We start from the raw sequence: 24545 nt of genomic DNA, 5'->3' as shown, positions 1-24545 counted from the left end.
CAAAGTGTATGGTAAAGGAATCATTGTTGAGATGCATGTTGTATGTACATGGTAGTATCTATCCGATTTTGATATATGGGAATGTTCACATACCTCCCTGCAATATCTTCATAGTCTATAATGTCACCTTGATCTTCCCATTGACAGATAGTATTTATCAAGTTGTTCTCGGTGATGTCTCTATCTATATACCGCTATATTTTCGTACCCCTCCAGATGCGGGAAAGGCAGCGAGGAATGGCAAGGCGCGACCCAAAGCGACCGACGCCGTCCCCATGTGGCAGAATGTTCTCGGTGTGGTTGTCATCGTTGGGGCGGTCTTTGCTGTGGCGTACATGACGGGCGTGGTCAAGATCGACCGAAACTTGGGTGAGACGAAGCTTTGCTTCTAGCTGTAGACTTTTTACCTCTTTTGAGGGGATTTGAGGGGAGGGGAGGGGAGGGGAGCGGAAGGAAGGGCAGAGGAGAGGGTAGGGGAGGATGAAAAAATGGAGGCATATTCTTTATTTGATACAGGTAGAAGGAGGGAGGGGAGGGGATGGGAAGGGGAGGGGAGGGGATGGGAAGGGGAGGGGAGGGGAGGGGAGGGGAAGGGGAGGGGAGGGGAGGGGATGGGAGAAGAGTTGAAAACAATCCCCAACAGACAGTAGACAAAGGCAAAAAAAAAACAACCCAGAAATGATGCAGAAAGAGACACAAGATAAAAGAGAGGGGAGTATACCTAGGCCAGTGATGACCTTCCTAAGGAGATAAGATAAAGAACGACCTTGTTTCTGCCAGGGGCTGGTGAAAAACAAATCTAACATCACAATGGCAAAAAGAGCGGGAATACACCTACATTGCATGTAAGTCGCTGGGTCTGTAGGCAATGAGGTGAAAAGTCACATTGTTTAGTCATTCATACACTTCCTAGAATTAACTCTTAATAGCCAGCCACATGAGTCAATACATGGCCAAAGGGAATGTGTATCTTGTGGATGGTTGTGAATGGGAAGGTCTATATGCACAGATGTAGCAAATTCAAAGAGGGGAGCCTTCTTTGAGAAGGGGATTTCATACCTGGTCAGTCAAAGGTGACTCAGTCTGATGTCCATGCTAACCTTTGCTGTGAGAAACGTATCCAATCAGCATGCTAACGTTGGAGGATAAGATTTGAGAGTTTCATTGCACAACAGCTAGGCTAAGCGCCATTTCTGAACATTGTAAAACCATCAAATAGAGCAAACAAAAGCTTTCTAGTAGTACTTCACTTCGTACGTAAGAAGGAATATTCTTGAAGATATGATTTAAAGTATCCCATTTTTTTCTTATTACTTTCTTTGTTTTCATTTTAGCAGCTTTCATTGCATGTATTTCAAATTAAAAAGAATGGAGGTAACTCATTTTTGGATCAAACTCTTCAATTTTACAATTCATCGTAGTGTTTGTAGTGAGGTCAGAGGTCAAAGATGCCAATTTGCATTGCCAGTGAAAAGTGTGACATTTAAACCTGGCGACATTTCTTCGAACGTTTGCTGCAAAAAAACAAAAACAAAAAAACTAAGTAACATCACCAGAAAAATGCCAGACTTGTGAACAATTTTTCTAACTTTGTATCATATGCATATATATGAAATAGTTTGCTGTAAAATTCTGCCATTAAATATAAGCTTACTGCAAATAAATGCAAATATTTTTCATGTCACTTTCACAAATATATGTGTTTGCAAACTAATGTGAGAATTGCTAGGTAATGATCAAATTTGCCTAATATGTCGTCACTTTTGCTATCTCCCTTTGTAAGAATGTGTTATTTTTATTAATTTATGGCATTACTTTCTTTTAATATCCTATCTTCATAAAAAAAGAAGTTATTATTCTGTTTGTCTAATCTTATGTTGTACAATGTAAAAGTCAGCCTGAACATTGTATGGGTTCAACTTGTAAATAAAAAGCAGTGGGGAGATTTTCATTCATTGAAGCTTATTTTGGAAACAATGCATCTTTGAAAAATGCATTATTTGTAAAATTCTCTCCCTATTTTTTTTTTCTTCTGCAATATCAAATATGCCCCCACTGTGATATGAATTGTTTTAGATTTGCCTACCTTCTAGAAAGGGGACCTACTGTAAAAGTGGAAATTTTCAGGTCAATAGCACAATCAGGGTATGCAATATTGTGTAACAGGGCAAAAATGAAAAAACGTGGTGAAAATGCTTTTTTTGTTGTTTGTTGTAGCTGAGTGTTCAAATTTTCATTTCATGTATAGAAAGAGTCAAATTTTGCATTAAACTGCGCATAAATTAGCATTTAAATTAGGGGTGTCGAATTACATTGAAATGACTAATATATTGGAAAAATTCTTTTAAAAAAAGGAGAATGTTTTTTTCATCTGATATTGCTGTTAGATATTCCTGATAAATATCCCTTTCATTCATCACCAGCACATAGCCATGACATATCACAAAATATGAATGAATTTCATATTTTCACTTCTCGAAATGGATGATCAATTTTGTAGGCATTATTTTGAATTCAAATAAAACCACTTTTACATATTTTGTCATATTTCACTTTTGCCAAAGAGTGAAGAGGCGAAACTTTCAGGAATAGGTAACAGACATATAGTGGCCATTATTACAAATTTTTATGAAATTAGGGCTGGTACTTTGGAAGATATTATATTTTTCATCAAAAAATTATCTGTACAGTTTGACCTTGAATGAGCGCACAGTGTTTGGATCAATTCTCATATTTGTAAACACAGATAGAAGAATGAATGTGAGATTTATGATGACTTGAGTTGATATCCAAGCTGTGACACTCAAACAATGACATATTAAGCCAAAATACTATGTTTTTGCTTATGATATCTTTAGAAATTGAACAAGCATTGAAATATGAACACTGAACACTTATCATATGACCTTCATGCAGTATAACATGGGCGTGTATCGCACTTTTTTATGCTCAGCAATTTGTAAAAATATAAAAAATAAGTTCCTATTGCTCAAATTTGCTAAAATTTTCACACAATAGATTTCTACATATGTACAATTCATGGTAAAAAAAAAACAAGGATATTCAATAAGGGGAAAAGATTCTTTAAAGTAGTCAAATTAGGATATACCTCACTGAAAATACTGAAAAACGGCTGCACTTATTTTACTCAGCATTTGAAAATGGCTCAAAACTCAAAACTCGCTGAACATTTATTGGCAAACAGCGCACCATATTGTAGTGTGTCTTCAGTACTTTCAGGAAAAGCAGAAAAATTAGCTGTTTCTCCATGTATAGCTGTACAGCATGGGTTAAAAGGTCACAATGTCACAAAAATAAGCCAGCATTACACTCCTACCAGGATGGGACTTCAGACCTTATAACTTTCTCCAGCTGAAAGAACCACTGTTTTTTATTGCATGCAAGCAATGCCAGGAAAAAATCCATTAATTTGATACCAAACACATAGGGGTAGACTTAGAATATGGACCTCAAATCTTGATTTTACGTAAGTTGTAAAATGCTTTTTTTGACGCAGTACGTGGGTTTTGGGGGACTTTTTGGTAATTAATCTTTAATAATTAACAGTAAATGAGAAGAAATTAGCTATTGTCTTACCACATGTGATTACTGATGTCTTAGCATGCTGCATGTGAATTTTTAAGTCAGTTGGTGCATTCTTTTAGAAGTTACAATTTTTTGAAGTGAGAAAGTCATGATTGCATACCCTGATTGTGCTTATCACCTCCACGGTGTTGAAATTTTTGCGCATTTCACGCAACCAGAAAATAGCGTGAAAATAAAAGCACGCGAATATTTTTGCTTGCAATATGTTCTCGAACTTATTAGTCTTTGATTCCGTGAAATTAAAAACACGCGAAACTCTTCTTACCAGGCTGAGCGCAAAATATTAGTTGTGCAAAATTATTCACTTTTACAGTATAAGCTTTCAAACTTCCCAGCTTTTAGAACGATTGTCTAATTTTTTTTCTTTCTGTAATCTCTCTGGGAGTGTTTTACAGATCTGTTGGCATACGGAATTCACACCTATTATCAATTTATGGAAATCTCCCCCTTTAAGAAAAAATCAAACATTTGTTGTTTTTTGTTAAGGTGCCTCTACTTATTTTGATAATATATAATGCGTCAATTGATCGTTGAGAAAAATCTACTGTGGACAATGAGAAAAGGGTGTATTATTTTTGTTTCATCATCATTATTGTGTCATTCATTTTCATGTGCATGTTTTTGTAATGATTTGTTCATAACTCACTTGTTCTACTGCGCCTTGAGCACGTTAGTTATAAGCATGTGGAATTGGCGCATTGTAAGTACCCTGTATTATTATTATTATTATTATTATTATTATCATTATTATTATCACTATTATTATTATTATTATTGTTGTTATCATTATTATTATTATTAAGAGAGCATATTTTTACAACCTTCCCACAATTTTTAGTGAATTGCACTTAGTGAATGTGCATATACTTATTGAAATAACATGTTTTCTCTGGGTTGATGTTACTCACGCATGAGAAAGCCGCCTTTTGGATAGGTGTCAGTGGAATGTTTTGAGAGTGGCATAGAATTGGCGATAACCTTGCTCGTACATGTAGGTGTGAAATTCTACTCTTGATTGAATCTGATCTGTTCATTCCAATTTAATGTTCAAGCCATATGAGATTTGTATTGTTGCTACCACCTTGGGGCATTTGTAGGTGAAACATGTTTTTATTAGCCCCCTCAGGAAAAAAAAAATCTACAAAATCAGCAAACTATTGCCATTTTGCTGTTCTTTATTCATGGTAAAGAGATAGGGCCTACAATGTAACATACAGTGAAGTATACAATGTAACATAGTATGCCATGTACACCATACTGTAAGCCCATACAGAGGTATATCACATAATGTGATTTGGACTTGAGCTTGTCAAATTGAATTCTTGAAATTTTTGTTAAAATGGACCTGTGTTTTTGTCCCACCTGTACTATCAATACTTGTATTAAACTGTACTTTATGCTGTCTGCAACATACATTTGGGTGGAGGGAGGGGGTTTATGCATGTACTGTGCTAGACGGGAGAGGGGGTATGGATTATTTATATTTTCATGAATTTTGGGAATCTACAGATATTCTCAAATTAACTAGCAAAAAAAAATTACTTTCCACATCACAAAGTCTGGTGTATATTCTCATGAAAAGTGATCATACTTCTTTCTAATGTCAGTGGTTCTTCATTGCTAATTCAACCACTCATGAGATAGTCTTAAGTTCCAATCCTCATAATATTATGCTTCTGAAATATATGCATACATAACAAATGTGTATTTGATTTATGGTCAGAAGATATTTACTGATCAGGCAGAGATTCTGTGCAAGGATTGCATCCCCTGCAAATCCTGAATCACCAGAAACATAAACTTTATAAGTAAAAACCTTGCAGGCAACATTGACTGTGATGTGGCTTTGTATGAGAGTGCAACAAGTGGGCGAATAGGCCTTATTAAGTTTTGACAAATTGATTTGAAATTTTTAGAGGTATCTGTTTTGAAATGAACTTCTGAACTGCACCTGGAGACCATTCAGTGTCTTTCTTCTATTTTTGTGGACAGATGGGGAACTGAAACAGGATGGAGAAACGCAACCGACTGTGGCAGAGGTCAACGACCCAGGTGAGACAATAGTTGGGTTCACACCGGACTGGTAGATCAAGTTATCATGAAATTTGTTGCTTCAAATGATAATGGAGCAGCTACAGTGTGAATGCAGGGGTGAAATATATCTGTCTTGTAGTTATCATTAGTGCCCATAACTCCATGAAAATCTACTGAAATCTGGAAGTAAACTCATTTTAATAGTTGCATACATGCAGATTTACAACATGGAGCTGACTATCAGCTTACTGTGATGAAGGTGGAACCACAAGGGAGGTAAAGTCAGATAATGTGTGAATGCTCTCTTATTTAGCTTTCACCAAGTTTTTATGAGAAAGATTCACACTCAAGAACTATTAATTTGTGTGAGTGAAAAAAAAAAGCCCAAACATGTATCCTGAAAGCAAGATATTTTCGCGGTATAAAGTTTTTTTGCGAATTAGAGCCAATGGTATTTTTTTTTTTTTTTTTTTTTTTTTTTGCGGCATAAAATTTTCACAAATTGCAAGTGGCATTCAGTGCACAGTGGCAGTGGCAGTGGCAGGGGCACACTGGGCGGCGCGGCCCCTCTTTATTTTATGTTCAAACAACAGAAGTGAAAAGAATGTAAAGGTGCACCCCACTTTACAGAATTCCTGGATCCGCCCTGATACATATAGTATAGAAGAACTTTCGCATGCATTTTAATTTTGCAAATCTAGGCTCTAGCAAAATTCGCAGAATTAGAATGCACATGGACATTTTTTGTTTTACTGTATATTTTCTGGCTTTCAAAGGCAGAAACACTTCACTCAGTGAAAGCGCTTTCTTCAGTTTCCAAAGTGCACATACTGTTCATGTTTGAACAATGACTGGCGTATGACAACAGGCACCCCTCACTCTGTGCTTTCAAACTCAATTACCCATTCACACATATTGCCAGACATGCCAACTGTTACATTTTTTTTTTTGGCAGGATTTTATGCTGTCTTATTTGCCCAAAATACTGCAGATTTCCTGGAAAAATTTTGTTTTTTTTCCCAAAAATTGTATGACTTTATGCCATTTTACAGGCTTTTTGCAGGAAAGGTAGAAATACTTGTTTTTTTCCACCAAAAAGTACATCTTTTCAGGCCCCAGAATACTGCGATGTGGCCTGCAATGTACAAGGCAGATCATGGTGATAGTTTAAAAAAAAGACCAAGACAAGATGATCTGAGTTTTGCATCACAGCATGAAATTTTGTGTGTGTGTGTGTGTGTGTTCCACACAACAATTATCTGTTTTTACATTGCATTTTCAAAACTGATTTGTAAAGACCATTATTTTCAGGTGTGTGTAAATAGTCTTTGGGATTATCAGTTCTTCCTCTAGAGGTATACAATGTACACCACCCTTTAACTCGTTGAGGACAGGCTGATTTGCTACAACACGCATTTCCCATAGACACCTGCCTGAGTATACTCGGGACTCGTCTTCAACAGGTTAACAAATTCTTGTTATAGACATAATCATACACTGTCTCCAAGCAAATGCATTGCACTACTAAGTGCCCATTCCAGGTTCCAGCACTGAATCAGCGACCTTGGGTCATCATCATTTGTAACTCACTTGAGTCGTTGACAAAAAAATGACAGCCACTGTTCATGACCTTGTGCTGATCTCCCCTTCCAACCATCCCCCCCCACCCCTCTTTCTGTGGGTACACTTATGCTCACATTTGTTAAGGCAGAATCGGTATTGTAAAACACTGATCCAAAATGCCATTCACATGGTACTGTATATGATCAAATTTTCGAGCTCAAGGAATCTTCGATATCTTCTCCCTCTCACTCCCATGATGCAAAATTGTATGAAATATTGTAGGGCCTCATGCATGCTCATATTCTCCTTTTTTTTTTTTGTCATTCTTGTTGTATTCCAATAGTGTTAATAATTGTGATTCAATAATTGTTGTTATACATTAAACTTATTATTGTTTTGAAAAGGGGATGGCTAGTAACTGATCAGTGGGAATCAGTGGGAATGCTGGGGGATGATTGTTCCAATTCTTGTGGGATTCATTTAAAAGTACATTATTGTTGTGTGAAAATTATTTGCTTCAGAACGGTCTCATATTCAAGTAATGTGCAGTTTAATGCCCCATCGCTGTACAGGCATGCTAACTTGGAAACATTAAACTGCACATTTCTAATACTCGAATATGGGACCATTCTGAATCAAATAATTTTCACACAACAATAGATATATATAATGTATACTCTTAAATGAATCCCACAAAGATTGGAACAATCATTCCCCAGCATTCCCACTGATTCCCACTGATCAGTTACTAACCATCCTCTCTAAATGTTAAGTATTTGTAGTAATGATCAGTAAATGATTCATTATTATTGTATGATCATTATTATTACTACTACTACTACTACTACTACTACTACCACTACTACTACTACTACTACTACTACTACTACTACTACTACTACTACTACTAATACCACTACTACTACTACTACTACTACTACTACTACTACTACTACTACTACTACTACTACTACTACAACTACTACTACTACTACTAGTATTCCACTGTACTTCTATTTTCCTCCTATTTGGCTACCATTTTTATTATCATTTCAATTATTGCAGTTATTAATAGTCCTATGTGTAAACTGTGTAATAATAAAGATTACAATGCAATACCATGTGATGAGTCCCTTAAACATCCTGACCAGACAGTGGTCTAAAACAGAAACCATTTTAATGCCGATTGCTCACAATGGCTGTTAAACGGTTGCTCCAAAACAGCTGTGTTTTCTCTGCCAGACCCAGGAACACACAATTAGAGGCTAATTAATGAGTTAGTCACATGGTATTATGCTTGAGACGTATTGGAGAGTGACAGTGCCTCTGAGGAATTGTAAACAATCATTATAAGACTGACACCAAGATGTAAGGTGGGAAAAGAAAGTTAGGTTCTTTTTTTGTTATGGGGATTTATTACTGCGATGAATGCTTAATACTATAGCTGCAGAAATTTGTATTGAAACATTAAAGGGACTGTACAGTACAGGTTGTGAGGATTCAACATTTTGTGAGATGTTTAGAAACCACTCTATAAAATGTTAAACAGCATACAATTCTAAGGGGAATCAAATGTTTATTTGATGAAAATCGGTTTTGAAATGACTGAGATATCTAAAAACAAGTTATGAAACAAAGAGATCCTAACAAAAGTCGTGGCCTGTCAATTTTGTTAGGATCGCTTTTTGGATATCGCAGCCATTTCAAGACTAATTTTTATCAAATACACATTGAATCCCTCTTGAAATTACATTCTATTCATATTTCATAAGAGGTTTTTCATTATCTCATCAAAAAATGTTATAAACCTGACAATAGATCTTGACCAAAGCTATTCCTTTAAACACTGTCTGCAACGATCTGAACAATCACCAATTTAGTAGAAGGTTTTAAAAGATCATGTTTAATACCTACTCCCACCAAAGTTAAGAGGGCTACTGGGGCCCGTTTCATAAAACTTGTCATCAGTGACAAATTGTCATAGATGTGACAAGCTACTGAAATCCTTGCATCTGATTGGCTGAGAGCAAATTTATCATAGAAATGTAGCAGTTGTCACTGATTACAAGTTTTATGAAATGGGCCCCAGGAGTTGTCAGATTTCTCACCCTTTCAATGTTTGTTTGTGCTTTTTTTTTTTTTGTCTTCAAAGATGAAACACCATCAGTATGGATTCAGTTTCCTTATAGACCCAGAAATAAAGCTCAAAATGGTTACTATGAAAAGTTTGACTAGTTTCCACGTGTGCTTGATGAGAGTATTTTATTTCCTTCAAGTACACTCACAATTGGTAGGTCATCACTGACAATATAATGATTAGGATATAATGATTAGGATATAAATAAATTCTAAAAGGTTAGACATTTTTCTTTGTGTCCCTATTTCAAAGACTGAAAAGGCCATGCATGTTGATTATTCTGTTTTGTGTTTGTTTATTGCTTCTGGGATAACCCCATAAAGAGATGTATCCTGTAATTTGATATTGTTTGCTTTTATCCATCACAACATGTAGCCAGTTGCTGTGTGCTAATTTATCTGATAGATCACCCTCATGAACAGAAATTCTACTCTATCTCCAAAGTGTGAATCCATCCACTTTCCTGTACCTCTTATTGAAATTTTATGGAAATCTACATGTACTGTAGGTATATTTTCATATAATATCATTTTTTTTATTTTTTTTTTTTTGCAGTGACATCATAAGTTATTGCAGTGTTTGCATCCAGCAATGGTGGCACTGAAACTTGAAATATTCATACCTTTTGAATGGATCATCGGATTTTCCTCACACCTCACTGATGAATTCTACTATTAACCCGTTGAGAACGAGTCCCGAGTATACTAGGGCAGGCGTCTATGGGAAATGCATGTTGTAGCAAAGTAAAACCGTCCTCAACGGGTTAACACACTCACTCAATCAACACGTATACATGTATTTGGCAAAGTTTCCCCTTTAAAATCTGTTGGGATTTTGTAGTTTAGTGCTTTGCCTGGTGGATGAAACTGACGAGGACGTGATAATAGGCGTACAGCCACGTAATGTCAGTTCAGGTATCAGCTGTTTATCTGGCATGACTGTCTGCCTGAACATCCTGCCCTATCTCAACTGTGCGCGAGACTCGAGGGCGAAAAAAAAAAATGGGATTGTTATAAACAGCGCAACTGGCTTTCTGTGTATTGTCAGGAGAACGGTGGAAAGGTAGACGTGGAACTGAAGAACAACATTTTGGGGTCATGAATTCAGTGGAATGTGATTTGTGTGAGTGCAGCGCATTGGATATTTATTTCCTGCTTACGTTGCACACACATTCACACACACACTCACACACACACTCAAACACACACACATGCACATGTATACACAAAAGATAATAAATGAATACAATATGGGGGACAATAGATTGTTTTGCAGAGGGGAGTTATTGTTGCAGAAGTAATGAGAATTTTGGATGTGTTTCATTCTTTTCGTTTTATTTTTTTTCTTTTTTGCCATTATTTGAGCAGCATGAGAGGATGAAGAATTTATTGCCTGATGCAGGACACAAACATATTTGTTATGTAGAAAATGGCTTGGCCGATGCTCAACATATCAAGTGATTTAAATGGCATGGGACTGTACTCATGCACGCTTGGGGAAATAGAAATTGAATAGTGAAATGAAATTAAAGGAAATATAATTGGAGCTGAATGAAAAAGAAATTGCATTACTTAAATCTGTGAATTCGTACACATTTGACAAATAACGTAACATACAGTGTACAATTGTAGGTATAGTCATCTTTTTGTTTGGTCACCAAACATGAATGTGGAACGGTGCAAGAATGAGTGACAGTAAACACAGATACTAATGCCAGTGCAAATAGGTAAAATTATACTGGATAGTTTCAGGAAGAAGAAAAAGTTATCACTATGTTATAAGAAATACATGATGACTACAGTGAGGAAATATATAGTTGCTAATATATTAGATTGTTTCTAGTTCTGTGATAAACCCAGTATCATATAATTTGAAGGAATGCAAGCTCTGTGATTGACTAATCCATTCACCATATTGAACATTCCTTTTGATTATCCCTGGAGTTTAGCAGAAAGATGTACCAGGGTACTTGTCCTTGGATATACTACCATTTTCTAGCAAATTTCTATTCAGAAGCATAACTTTTAATCTGGTTTTAAGTCTTGATCAACATTTGACGGTTCTTCCTGGAGTGAGAGGATTTTATTTTTTAAGTAGGTAATTTTTGTCCCCGCCGAACGAGTTCGAGCAGGGGACTATGAAACGGGCTCCGTACGTGTGTGTGTCCGTGTGTCCGTCCGTCCGTCCGTGTGTCCGTGTGTGCGTCCGTGTGTGATCAAAATCTTCAATTTGCTACTTCTCTGTCATTTATGAGCCAATTTTGATTCTGTTTGCTTTATATGATAGCACTACATGGGAGCTTTGAAACTTGTACACAGAATTTCAGTCGTGACCTTTGACCTTGACCTTTGACCTATATTGTACATTTTGCTACAAAATGCTACTCCTTCGCCATTTCTAACCCGATTTCGATTCCGTTTGCTTTATGTGATGGCACTAGGTGAGGGCTTCAAAACTTCTACACAGAATTTTGACCTTTGACTTCTTTGACCTTTGACCTTGATTTTTTGACCTATATTGTACATTTTGCTACAAAATGCTACTCCTTCGCCATTTCTAACCCGATTTCGATTCCGTTTGCTTTATGTGATAGCACTAGGTGAGGGCTTCAAAACTTCTACACAGAATTTTGACCTTTGACTTCTTTGACCTTTGACCTTGATTTTTGACCTATATTGTACATGTTGCTACGAAATGCTACTCCTTCGCCATTTTTAACCCGATTTCGATTCCGTTTGCTTTATATGATGGCACTAGTTGAGGGCTTCAAAACTTCTACACAGAATTTTGACCTTTGACTTCTTTGACCTTTGACCTTGATTTTTGACCTATATTGTGCATTTTGCTACAGAATGCTACTCCTTCGCCATTTCTAACCTGATTTCGATTCCGTTTGCTTTATGTGATAGCACTAGGTGAGGGCTTCAAAACTTCTACACAGAATTTTGACCTTTGTCTTCTTTGACCTTTGACCTTGATTTTTGACCTATTTTGTACATTGGCTACAAAATGCTACTCCTTTGCCATTTCTAACCCAATTTCGATTCCGTTTGCTTTATGTGATAGCACTAGGTGAGGGCTTCAAAACTTCTACACAGAATTTTGACCTTTGACTTCTTTGACCTTTGACCTTGATTTTTTACCTATATTGCACATTTTGTTACAAAATGCTACTTCCAGCGGGGACATATGTTACGCACCGCGTAATTTCTACTTTTCCTTGTTTTATTTTTTTATTGTAAGGCGTCACTATGAGAGGTAAAAAAAACCAAACAACTCTTCAAACATCCTGTTGCTATGACGATTTTGGACTATTTCGTCCTACTTGGTACTGTTCACTTTCTTCAAGGGTTTTATTGTCTCTAGGCTGTGAAATAATAAAGAAGATCTTTACGTAAACTGCAGTACACCCACCCAAGTGCATGTTTCACATACTCCGGAGAAACAGACTTGAACATGAGCCATACATAATGATGTTAAAATAATTAGTTTATTCTAATCTTCAGCAAAGATTAAACAGGCACCAGACATAATTTATGTTACTTTTCTTCATTATTAAGAGCTGTTTCTACCTTTGTTGTTGTTGTTTTTTTGCTTGTTTTTTGCCAAACATTATGCACAGGTTTCACTGAAAATACTGGTTTCCAAAATTGTATTAATGGAAAGGTTGATTGCAGGAAAGGTAAAAATGCTGTTTTTCTGAAAAAAAAGAAGACAACAACACCTAGTTCAGGTCTCAGAATACTGCAATGCTGTTTTCAAGGTTGGCATCCCTGAGGCACATGTACCACAGGGATGAAGTAGCTACCTTGAATTTGCTTTTTAGTCTTTTGATAGGTGGAAAGTCTCTGCTTGTAGCTTTATGTTCGATGAGATATCCATCTTCTTGGATCGGATATTATCAACGGCCCTCGCCGAACAGACTGGGGGAGTCGTCACCATTTGGATCCTGTGATTAGCCATGTGTGTTTGGCTCCCTCCCCTCCAAATTGAATTCATTACATCATTTGGTCAGGCAGCGTGCCCAATTACTGCAGATAACGCCAGTCGGCTTTGCACTGTGTTGCCTCTGTCTGGCATGAATGATTGGCCAGGTCTTGCACGGAATCGTGCACCACACTCGGACCATTTACGCTCTTAGAAATTAGTACCTCGGTGATAAAAAAGCAGGCCTATATGACTTGTGGGGAAAGTTTGACAATGGTACTTGACCGTTTTTTAACCTCACCTGTATATTTACTGCAGCCACAGGTGCTTTCCAGTTTATCCCCCCCCCCCCGAAAAAAAGAAGAAAGTATAACACCTTAATTTACACTGTAGGCTGATACTCTTTGCACCTTCATGTACAACTGAGGGTTTTGTCATTACATTCACTGTTAGTTTAATGCCATCCTTTGTAGACAAATATGCACCACCTTTTTGTAAGATCTTTTGGTGGGCAGAAAACCAAACAAAAACACTGTAAATGCATCCATTAATACAGTATTTATAAGCTTTATGCTTATTATCAATCATTTATATTTGCTTGAATTGATTACTCATGTGTGTTCCATGGAGAGGAAAAGTCAACTCTAGGGTAATAAGAAATGCGAGTTGAGAAGACTGGTATTGTGAGATATTTGTCGTAGCTGAAGAAAAATACTTGAAAAAGATGATTTGCTAGTTCAGTTGATCTGTGAGGAAAGAGTGTTAGAGATTGAATGAGGGATGCTCCTTAATACCTTCATGGAACAAGGATCATCTTTATCATAAACTTTTGCATTATTTTGACAAGGGGAAGCTGCCTTTCTTTGACACTTTTGTCATATGATTCTAGCTATTTCTTAAGTTTAAAGTTCAAGGTTCTGCAAGAGTTACCAAAGAGCCCCCCCCCCCCCTCAAATCAGTTTGGGAGTGATGAAAATACTGATGGACAGAATCAAAATGAGATCTTCATCCTCTGCTGTGTCACATTAAGATGCAGATTGGAATGAGATTGGAGTCCCTGAATAGGAGATGACCATGTGAACGGTTGACATGAAAGTTTAGCTGATACAAGGCCACATCTAGGTGTATCAGCACAGTGAGAAACTTGTCTAATATTGAAGGGCCATTTTGCATGTATGCATTTAATAGTGGACTTCATTATAGTGATCTGGTGTTCAGTAGATGTGTGCCTTCAACAACCCACAGATCGCCATGCCATCCTTTGATTAGAAAAAGGGCAGGCTGTAGGTCTGCTAGATGATTCTTGCAGAACATGGAAGAGATATCCACTCTCATGGTTTGCATTTTGAATGACCTTCCTTGTGTCCACATTCAAACTGGACTGCAGGTTAACAGATATGCTCTTTTCCTGTTCCGTTTCTTGTGGTACTTGCAGGGAAGGAAGTGAGGAAAAACGCCACTCCTGGCCAAAAACAGCCGCTCACAGATACACAGGACACGTGGAGTGAGAGTGCGCCTGAGGAACCCAAACCAGACACCGCAAAAGGGAGAGAGAAGGTAGATTCCAAGTCAGAGGCCCCTGCTGGTGGAGAAACACCTGATAAGGTCAAAGATACTGTGGAAAGCAAGGATACCGTGAAAGCTCCTCAAGGGGACTCAACACCAAACCAAGAATCAGGAGGAAGTACTGGAGAGGAGAAGAAGGAAGAAAAACCTGCAGCAGAAGCTAAACCAGGGTATGCTTCTACTAGGGACAAAGAGACATTGGTGCAAACAGAATCGGCTAAAGAAACCATAAAGGATGACAAAGACAAAAAGCGCAAACCAAGTGAAGCCAAGGTGGAGGAGACAACATCTCCAAAAGGAAAGAAAGTTACACCAAAGAGGACTGCCAGGGAAACAAAGGATGATCTCAAGGAAACCTCCAAGGATATGAAGATAACTGAGACTTCAGAAACAGAGCCTCCTCCTCCTCCCCCTCCTCCAGCAAGGGAGCAAAATGCCGTTAAGACAAAAAAGCCGATGCCACCACCACCTGATAAACAACCTGATGAGGAGACTCCAAAATCAGCTCCTCCTCCTCCTCCCCCTCCTCCAGCAAGTGAGCAAAATGATGAGAAGAAGAAAAAGCCACTGCCACCATCGCCTGTCCCGGAATTCCAAAAGACCAAAGATCCTGTTCAGCAAGACAAGAAGACAGAGGAAGCACCTGCCAAACAGACAAAACCAGCACCTCCGCCTCCTCTAACTGAGCCATCAAAGGAATCTGTCCTTAAAGAAAAGGATACTGAAAAAGGCAAGGAAAAACCAACCAAACAGGAAAAACTAGCACCGCCATCCCCTGCAACTGAGCCACCAAAGGAAACTGTCAAACAAGAGAAGCCCACAGACACACCAAAAGCTACCAGGAGAGACAAGGAACAACCTGCCAAGAAGACAAAACCAGTGGCACCACCTCCTGAAAGCGACCCTCCTAAGGAATCTGTCCCAACAGAAAAGCCTGCAGACTCACCAAAGGATAACAAGAAAGTCAAAGAGGAACCTGCGAAGCAGACTAAACCAGTGCCACCATCTTCTGCAACTGAACCGCCAAAGGAATCGATGCCAGAACTAAAGCCAGCAGACACACCAAAGGATACCAAGAAAGTCAAAGAAGAACCTGCCAAGAAGACAAAGCCACTGCCACCATCACCTGCAACTGAGCTGCCAAAGGAATCTGTTCCAGAACAGAAGCCAGCAGACACACCCAAGGAGTCAAAGAAAGACAGAGAAGTACCTGCCAAGGAGACCAAAAAAGCACCACCACCTGCTAGTAAGCCTCCAAAAGAAGTACCTGCCAAGGAGACAAAACCAGCAGCAGCACCTCCTGCAACCGAGACTCCAAAGAAATCAGTTCCAGAACAGAAGCCAGCAGACACACCCAAGGAGTCAAAGAAAAACAAAGAAGTACCTGCCAAGCAAACAGAACCACCACCACCAACTCCTGCAACTGAGCTCCAAAAGGATTCACTGCCAAAACAGGAGCCAGCAGACACACCCAAGGAGTCAAAGAAAGACAGAGAAGTGCCTGCCAAGGAGCCAAAACCAGCACCACCACCTCCTGCAACTGAGACTCCAAAGGAATCAGTGCCACAAAAGCCAGCAGACACTCCGAAGGAGTCAAAAAAAGTCAAAGAAGTACCTGCCATGGAAACAAAAGAATCACCACCACCTCCTGCCAGTAAGCCTCCAAAGGAACAAACCAAACCAGCACCACCACCTCCTGCAGGTAAGCCTCCAAAGGAGGAACCTAAACAAGCACCACCTGCTCCCACAAGTGAACCACCAAAGGCTAAGGAGCCAGCTCAACCAGAAAAATCAGAGAATAGTGCTGCAAAGCTAGATGTACCTCCTGAAACCAAGCCACCAAAGACTGAGGAAAAGGTGGAGGCAAAAAAGCCGAGTGAATCCACGAAGGAACCTGCAAAACCAGAGGAACAACCAGCTCCTAAAGCAACAGAAAAGACTCCAAAAGACACTCCTGCCCCCCAGTCTGCAAAGAGTACAAAACCAATACAGGAAGAAAGGCCTTCAGAAATTAAGATGCCGTCATCACCAGTAGCACAGTCACCATCTGAAGCAAAGGAGAGTTCTGAGGATAAAAGGGGAGCTACGCAACCTGATGCCAAACAAGGGAAAAGCAGCAAAGAAGAAAAGAAAACAGGTAAAGAATGATACCGTACCTATGGGTTTATTTTGTCTCTGGTTTATAGCGAGTATAGATTTCAATCATTTTTGGAATTTTTGCGTTAATAAAGATGGCTACCTGTTTTCTGCTCAGGGGGAAAATGAAGAATTTTACCAGCTTGTGAAGCAAGATTTATTTACAGATGTGAAGTATTCAGGTAAATTGCCTGTGATTTTGTTTGATTCTGGATATGTTCCCAGTGGCAATTGTAACTTTTGTTCAAATGTCAAACTACCATCCATTACAAAGCTTTTGTGTCTTTTTGTAATGTTTTTGTTATGTTGCATTGACAGCACTCTGTGTTTTATCCTTTTCTTCTCTCCTTTCGCTGAAGATTCATCAAAAAAGTCCAAGGATGCAGTTAAAGTGGCCCCACTGGATCGGAAGATTGATGCGCTGCTGAAAGAGGCGGAGAAACTTGCTGAAGAGGTGGGTTCCACCTTGTAAATATTATTCTTTTTAACCGTATGTTTGCTTTGGTTGCCAATTGGCAGAGAAAAACCAAATAGTGTCCTTGATGCCGTCCCTGGCAGAACAATCGTTAGATGGGAAGTGCAATCACTTTATGTTTGATAGCATAGAAGTATCATTCATCATCAACCTCTGCTAAAAAAGAGACTTTTTTTTCTAAACAATTATGTCTATTTCTGAGCGATTGATGGTCTAGTAAAGGATTATAGTCTTTCCAGCTCTATGTTTTATGTGAAACTGTAGTGTGCTCTTGCATAGTTTTTTGTTTATTTTTCCCCCTTCTCTCTAGTAAAGGATTACAGTCTCTCAGTCCCAGTATCTCTGAAGATTCCTCTATTGACATCAAAATGAAGTAAAACTACATGTATATTGTATAAATTTCCTGACTTCAATTTCCAGATGTGTTAACCTCATCTGAAATTTATTGGTTTTGTCCTACCACTTTATGTCAAGTTGTGTTTTTTATAGGCAGTAAGTCAATTTTTCTTTTTCATTGTCGAGTCTATTTGATTAATCATTCATTCATACATTTGTGCACAAGGTTTTTTAATCGATCTTTGTATGAGGTAATCGATTTATTCGTCTATATATAGTGCTCACAAGGAAGTGAATTAAATATTTTCCTCTCTTTTTCAATATTTCTTGACTTAAAAAAACAACAAACTCAACAATGACGACCCAAAACAGAAAAAGGTGGACCAGGCACTGTACAAGTATGAGGCCATCCTGGAAAAATATCCAGACAGCCCCAAGGCCCGGATGGGAAAGGCCCAGATGTTGGACCAACTGGCGGAGCAGAGACGTAGCAATGACCTCCTGCAAAAGTGAGTTGAGTTGGTGGAGCATGATGCACTGTGGGCACATGCTGTGTGGCAAACAGGTGTATATTAACCCAGAGCAAAACAAGCGCCCATAACTATTTATAAAACACACACACACACACACACAAACCTGCCTCATTTCACTTTGTTATTTTGTAGCAGTAGCAACAGCAGCAGGTAAAAAATAAAAAATAAAAAATACCTAGGAAGCTAATTTAGACTCATTTTTAGAGTCAGATTTGCTGTTATCCAGCTCTTTGTGTTACTAGTATGTAAAACTGTGATGTGCTCTATAGCAAAGTTTTCTTACATATTTTTCCCCCTCTCCATGCTTCAGCACGTATCTTTGTTCAGCATGTACAACTGTACTCTTCTGTGGACATGTACATATACATGTTAATCTCTTAGGTCTTACAGTATCATGCAGTTTAGAAGCTTTCAGATTTTGCACACAAACACAAGTGTAGATACATTTTATTTTGTTTGTGCATGCCAATGACTTCTTGAATAAGTGTGCCTATTTTTTGACTGGATAACAGAAGTGACAGATCATGAAGTAGAAACTAGACATTCCATCAAGCTACTAGATGCTATCATCCTTTCAGCTACATTTAACTGTAGTTAGAATTTAGTTCTTTCCTGTTTCATAGATCTAATGAAATGATAACCATGGGCCCGTTTCATAAAACTTGTTATCAGTGACAACTGCCACATTTCTATGACAAATTTGCTCTCAGCCAATCAGACGCAAGGATTTCAGTAGCTTGTCACATCGTATGAAACGGGCCCCATGTCCCACATTATATTTGCCAAGGTAGCACTGCAGTCAGCTTGCAAGAATTTGATTTTACAATGACTCAACATTGTTCCATATTTCAATAATACATTGAGCATATGACATTGTATATATCAAATAGCAATTATTCACGTAGTGCAAGAATCATAAGTAAGTGGCAAAACCATATTTAGCCAAAGATGAATAAAAAGTCATCTTTCACTTAAATCTTCGCTCATAGATTTTGCAGCTCCTTCTTCCTTCCTGCCAAGAAAGTGAAACAATACAGAACAAAACAAAGCAAAAATTTGATTGCTAGTGTGGAGCACTTTCAATGTAACAAACTTGCAGCGAGCAACTTCATAGAAAAGATTTCAAATATAGGTGTAAGACACATTTGACACTTAGAGAAATTTTGATTTGAGAGGCAAGATATTAATAACTTCATAAAAATTATCAAGGTACACAATGATTTATTTAGACTTCAAAGAGGCTAAGGTGCTATTTTGAGGGTCATTGCTATAATGGCTATACTTGACCCATCACATCTTTATCCTGGTTAAGTCATAGATGGAAAAGCACAGAAAACTGCACAAAATAGGAGGTTGATTTGGCTGAAGTGTTTGATATTCTGAACATGATTTAATTTTTTTTAATTTTTTTATTTTTTTTAAATTTTGACATTTTGAATGTTTGTAAGCTTTTTGAAGCATGTCACCCTGGTGTTTAGAATTAACATACTTTTATCTAAATACTTGCAGTATCAGCACACTTGACTGCATTTAAGCATCAAGGCCCGATTCCTCCAGTTGTACAGTGCACTCCTGATATAACAAACACGGTTATAATAAAATTCCGGTCACAACGATGTAAAAATTCAGGCCCCAACATTACAGTCTGCTCTGTTTTTTCATTGTTTATTTGTGTGGTCATAAGAAAATTTTGATATAACGAAAGAAAATTGCCGGTCCTGAGGACTGCGTTATAATGGGAGTCCACTGTATGTATTTGCTGGCTGACCCTCTTTTTATTTCAGTGTTTTCAGTGTTTATTTGTGTTTATTTCCTTAAGAATGAGGATAGACAAAGCATTTACCATTATTAAGCTGAGATTTCACTCCAGAAATTTTGAAAATGCCAACATCCGAAAACTGGTAGTCAGGACGTTCAGGCACTAGAATCTTTATGACAGAATCCATTCTAATGTTCATTCTTTAAGAACAGTAAACTAAATAACTTGATATAAAACCAGTTTCCATCAGCTAGAATTTTTTTTTTGTATTGTTTAAATGTGAACTCTAGATCACTACAAAAGTTTCATTGGTCCTTTACAAAGTTTTGAACAATTATCATGACTTTCTCATACATTATATCTACATATTGTGTCAAGTTGTAGTTTCCATCATGAATTTAAATGCATTGGACTGAGGTGCAAAAGTGTGTGGATATCTTTGCATCGATATGCAGAATATGAAGTGCAAACAATCTATCATGTGATTGTATTTGGTGTTGTCTATGCTTGACAGCCATAAGTTTCTGAAAGTTAAGCTTCAACTTTCCTTTCAAATAGTCTTAATCTTGTTTTGCTAACTGATGGCTTCAGTTCTGTCTCTCACTTCACTCATGGGAGCTAATGTCTTAGATCAAAATAGTCGAGTGACAATGAAAGTGAAATGTTGAAATATGTGTGTGAAATATGAAGGATGAACTTGCAGGGTACTAGCAGTTAAAGTTCAGGGTATTGTAAAAACCTTTGGATTTTAGTGTGCCAAATGATACAAAGAATAGGATGTGGTATTTTTTCTTCTTTACTTTTATTAACTCTCAGGCATGTGGTATCTGGATCAGTTCTGATATTTAACATTCCATTTAACCAAGGTCCTCATGTTGGGAGTACTTCATGTTTCACAATATTTCAAAGAATGACCAATATTGATGCCATTAAATAATAATTCTCATTATCATTCACTTCTACAGTGTTGTATCTGTATGATTTCAATCTGTAGAAGATATTTCGTATACATTCCCTTTTGAAAAACCAAATTTGCCATTGTTCATTTTTTTTAATGCCTAATTTCTTGTGAATGGAATAACTTCCAGCTACGTAATCAAGCAATATCCAAACATATTGCAATTTTAGTATTAGTGCTTATGATAAAGCATATCCTTGGCCTATCTTTAAATTACTGACTGAGTCAGAATATTGATGTTAGTACTGTTCATGAAATGTGCAACTCAATAAATAGTACTTTTAAATATTTCACATTTATAAAGAACACATCAAATGTGTGAATATCATTCATGAAATGAAGTGTCATGTTTTTAGCACCAAAGTCCTTTTTAAGAGTCCTCACAGAAATTGGACATTTTTGTTTCATAAAATGCAGTCATCCCACTGTAAGGCATTGCATGTATGTAAAAATCATGCCAAATCTGATAAAATTGTCCAATTGTCAAAATTACAAATCATTTATTGTTATTGTTATTTTTGCCAAAAATGCATTTGCCAAATCCATCAATTAATGATGATATTATATGTCTGCTCCGGTGCATAAATTTGCAATTTTGACATCACATATTCTGGTCGTTATATATGTATTATTTGACATAGCTGCATTTCTGCAGTTATGTCATAAACATGCAATCAATTAAGCCTGTCGACAGCGAGACTGAAAACGTGGTCATTGTATACAGGTGGCCACTATAGACAGGGTCTGTAATGTGGCTTTTCTTTTTTTTTTTTTGGGGGGGGGGGATTTTTAGTGGCTGTATATGGCAGGTGGCCACTATAAACAGGTGGCTACTAAGGCAGGTTTGACTGGTCATCAGTGCAAGATAATACTAACAGGGTATGACACCGCTTTGTGTGAGAAGAAGAGATTAAAAAGTGCAATTTTACACATGTGATGGTGTTTTCCTATCACATCCAACAGTATTTTATGAATCTAAATAATTAGATTTGATATTCAGGGCCCCCTGGAGTGGACAGGATATTCAAAAGCTCACATAGCTTGGGCTAGGTGAAATTTTTTCCTTTTTTTTTTTTCTTTCAAGGGAGAGATTATTGCCTAATACATGTTTGCAACGATTGATCATGCAAATCATCTATTTAGTCCCCACATTGTGAGACCAACTATGAATTAGTAGTAATATAGAAAACATTGTTAAGACCCTGAAGAGTTGCAGAGAAGCTACTAACACATATTTGAATATGTGGGACAACATACAGATAAAGTATTTTTTCCTTCTTTTTTTTGTTTTTTTGGTGGTGGTGATGCTCATGCGGGAGTTGGATGATACGTCAGTTATCTCAATAACTCTCATATTATTTTTTTTTTCTATTATTTTTGTGGGGGGAGGGGGAAGGGGGGCTTTAAGTGGTCTCTAATTTCTATGTTTGTAACTCTCATTTTTCTGATTAACTTTAGCTGCCAAAACAATGTTTGTTTTAGTGTTAAAGGCACTAGTAATATTTTGTAATTCTATACACCATTGTATCAAGTAGTCATGAGTGGCCTGGACTGATTGTAAGAGCTTTGGCATTGTGTGATGTAAAAAAAAAAAAAAAAAAAAAAAAGAATAACAACAACAACAACAGCAACAACAAATCTACCTTCTATGGGAATATTAAAGGGATTGTATAGTTTTGGTTGAGACCTAACTTTGGGTTTCTAACACTTTGGGTAAGAGGATGAGAAACCACTTAGGAAATATAAAAGAGCATGTAATTCCAAGAGGAATTCAAAGTTAATATGATGAAAATTGGTTCTAAAATGGCTGATATACCCAAAACAGATAAAAGCTAATAAATGGTGGAACCCCCCCCCCCCCTTTATTTACGATCGCTTTGTTTCACTTTGTTATTGGATGCCTCAGCCATTTCAAAACTGATTTTCATCAAATAAACTTTGAATTCCTCTTAGAATTGTATGCTTTGTAGTATTTCATTAGTAGTTTCTTGGTATCTCTCAAAAAGTTAGGAGTCCATTCCTCATCTCCACCAATACTATACCATCCCTTCAAAGCTTTTACTCTTCAATTAGCCCAGCTACAACTATGAAATGTCTTCCATGTGAAGTGATAGGAAATCTTTCTATAGAATGAGTTGTGAGAAAAATTTAAATGCTGTTTTGATGTTGCAGTGCCATTCAATCTACGAATAAATCTTAACAAGTAAAGTGTGTGACGTCTTACAACTTCTTTGCCATATTTCTAGTAAAATGTTTTCTTGAAAAGAAAAAATGTTTTGTGTATTGTATTTAATGTAAGTTTGACTTTGAATTAGTCTTGAGTTAGTGAACTGTATTGGTAATTTAGTTTGGTAGTTTTTCGTAGGAAATTGTAGACCGTATGTGGTTATAAACATTATGATGCATAAAGATGTGCACCTTTGCACTGGGGTAGCTTGGTACACCATTGCTTAGTGTGAATGTGTGGGAAAATTGGAAAAAGGGACACTTTCATGTGTTTTAATTCAATTTGATTGGCTGATGTTAAATGTTCATTGATGAAGTCTGTCAAGAAAGTGTGAGGTACCACATATTAAGTCGTGTGTTGCTGGAATGTAAAATAGGTTGATAGTGTTACACTGTAATATGATTACTGTAACCAGGGTAAGACTGTGTAACATCTGTAGAGATGACTTGTGAAACGATCTGATGGTGGTTCAAAATGTTTTAATGCAGTATTAAAGGGATGATATAGTTTTGGTTGAAATGGAGCTTCACGTTTCCAACTTTTTTTTGTGAGAAAATGAGAAACCTCGTATGAAATCTGAAAGAGCTTACAATTCTAAGAGAAATTTGAAGTTTATATGATAAAAATTGGTTTAGAAATGGCTGAGATATCCAGAAAAAAATGAGGGCCTAATAAAAGGTATGACCCACCTTTTATTAGGATCACTTTGTTTAACACTGCTCATGGATCTCAGCCATTTCAAAACCCAATTTTCGTCAAATAAACTGTGAATACCTCTTAGAATTGTTTGCTCTTTAATATTTCATCTGTGGTTTCTAATTATCTCGCAAATAATTCAAATCTGAATCCCATCTGAACCAAAAGTGTACCATCCCTTTAATGTTGTGTCTTTTTGAGGTATTTTTCTTGTTAAACACAAATGGCATTTTCTGCCGCCTTTTTTTTTTCTATTTTAATGTTCCAAGAGAATGCATCTCTAAAAACTGCTGAACTCTTTAAAAACATGATGTGATTCTGTCAAAAGGTCTCAATCTATTTATTAAACAGGTCAATATATTTTTTTTTTCTCATTCACCAGTGGATGTATGTTTAATAAAGCTTGTTTGTGATTGTATGATATTAAATGTTAGTCTGCCTTCTTCTGTCACGTTCTCTTTTCGTTGATGGATGATAGAGCATGAATGTTTCTGGTAGTCAGTGATATTAAGATGTATGTCAAGGATATTTTTTTAGCAGTTCAGAATGTCAAGGTATGTTAAGAGAATGCTCAAGGATCATGCAGATACAG

General features: G+C 37.2%; 1 protein-coding gene across 1 annotated transcript in view; it reads left to right on the top strand.

Moving 5' to 3' along the window:
• Positions 1-24545, top strand: part of LOC140240243 (uncharacterized) — a 71631-nt gene that overhangs the window by 28069 nt on the left and 19017 nt on the right. The window contains exons 2-6 of the mRNA XM_072320033.1: positions 217-369; positions 5599-5658; positions 14703-16970; positions 17326-17423; positions 18153-18289. Coding sequence (XP_072176134.1) covers positions 217-369; positions 5599-5658; positions 14703-16970; positions 17326-17423; positions 18153-18289 — 2716 coding nt within the window. The remainder of the gene's footprint in view (positions 1-216; positions 370-5598; positions 5659-14702; positions 16971-17325; positions 17424-18152; positions 18290-24545) is intronic.

This window comes from Diadema setosum, chromosome 16 (assembly GCF_964275005.1).
Source record: "Diadema setosum chromosome 16, eeDiaSeto1, whole genome shotgun sequence".
Lineage (NCBI taxonomy): Eukaryota > Metazoa > Echinodermata > Echinoidea > Diadematoida > Diadematidae > Diadema > Diadema setosum.
Note: the sequence above shows the minus strand (reverse complement) of the source record. Positions and strands in the feature narration are given on the sequence as shown.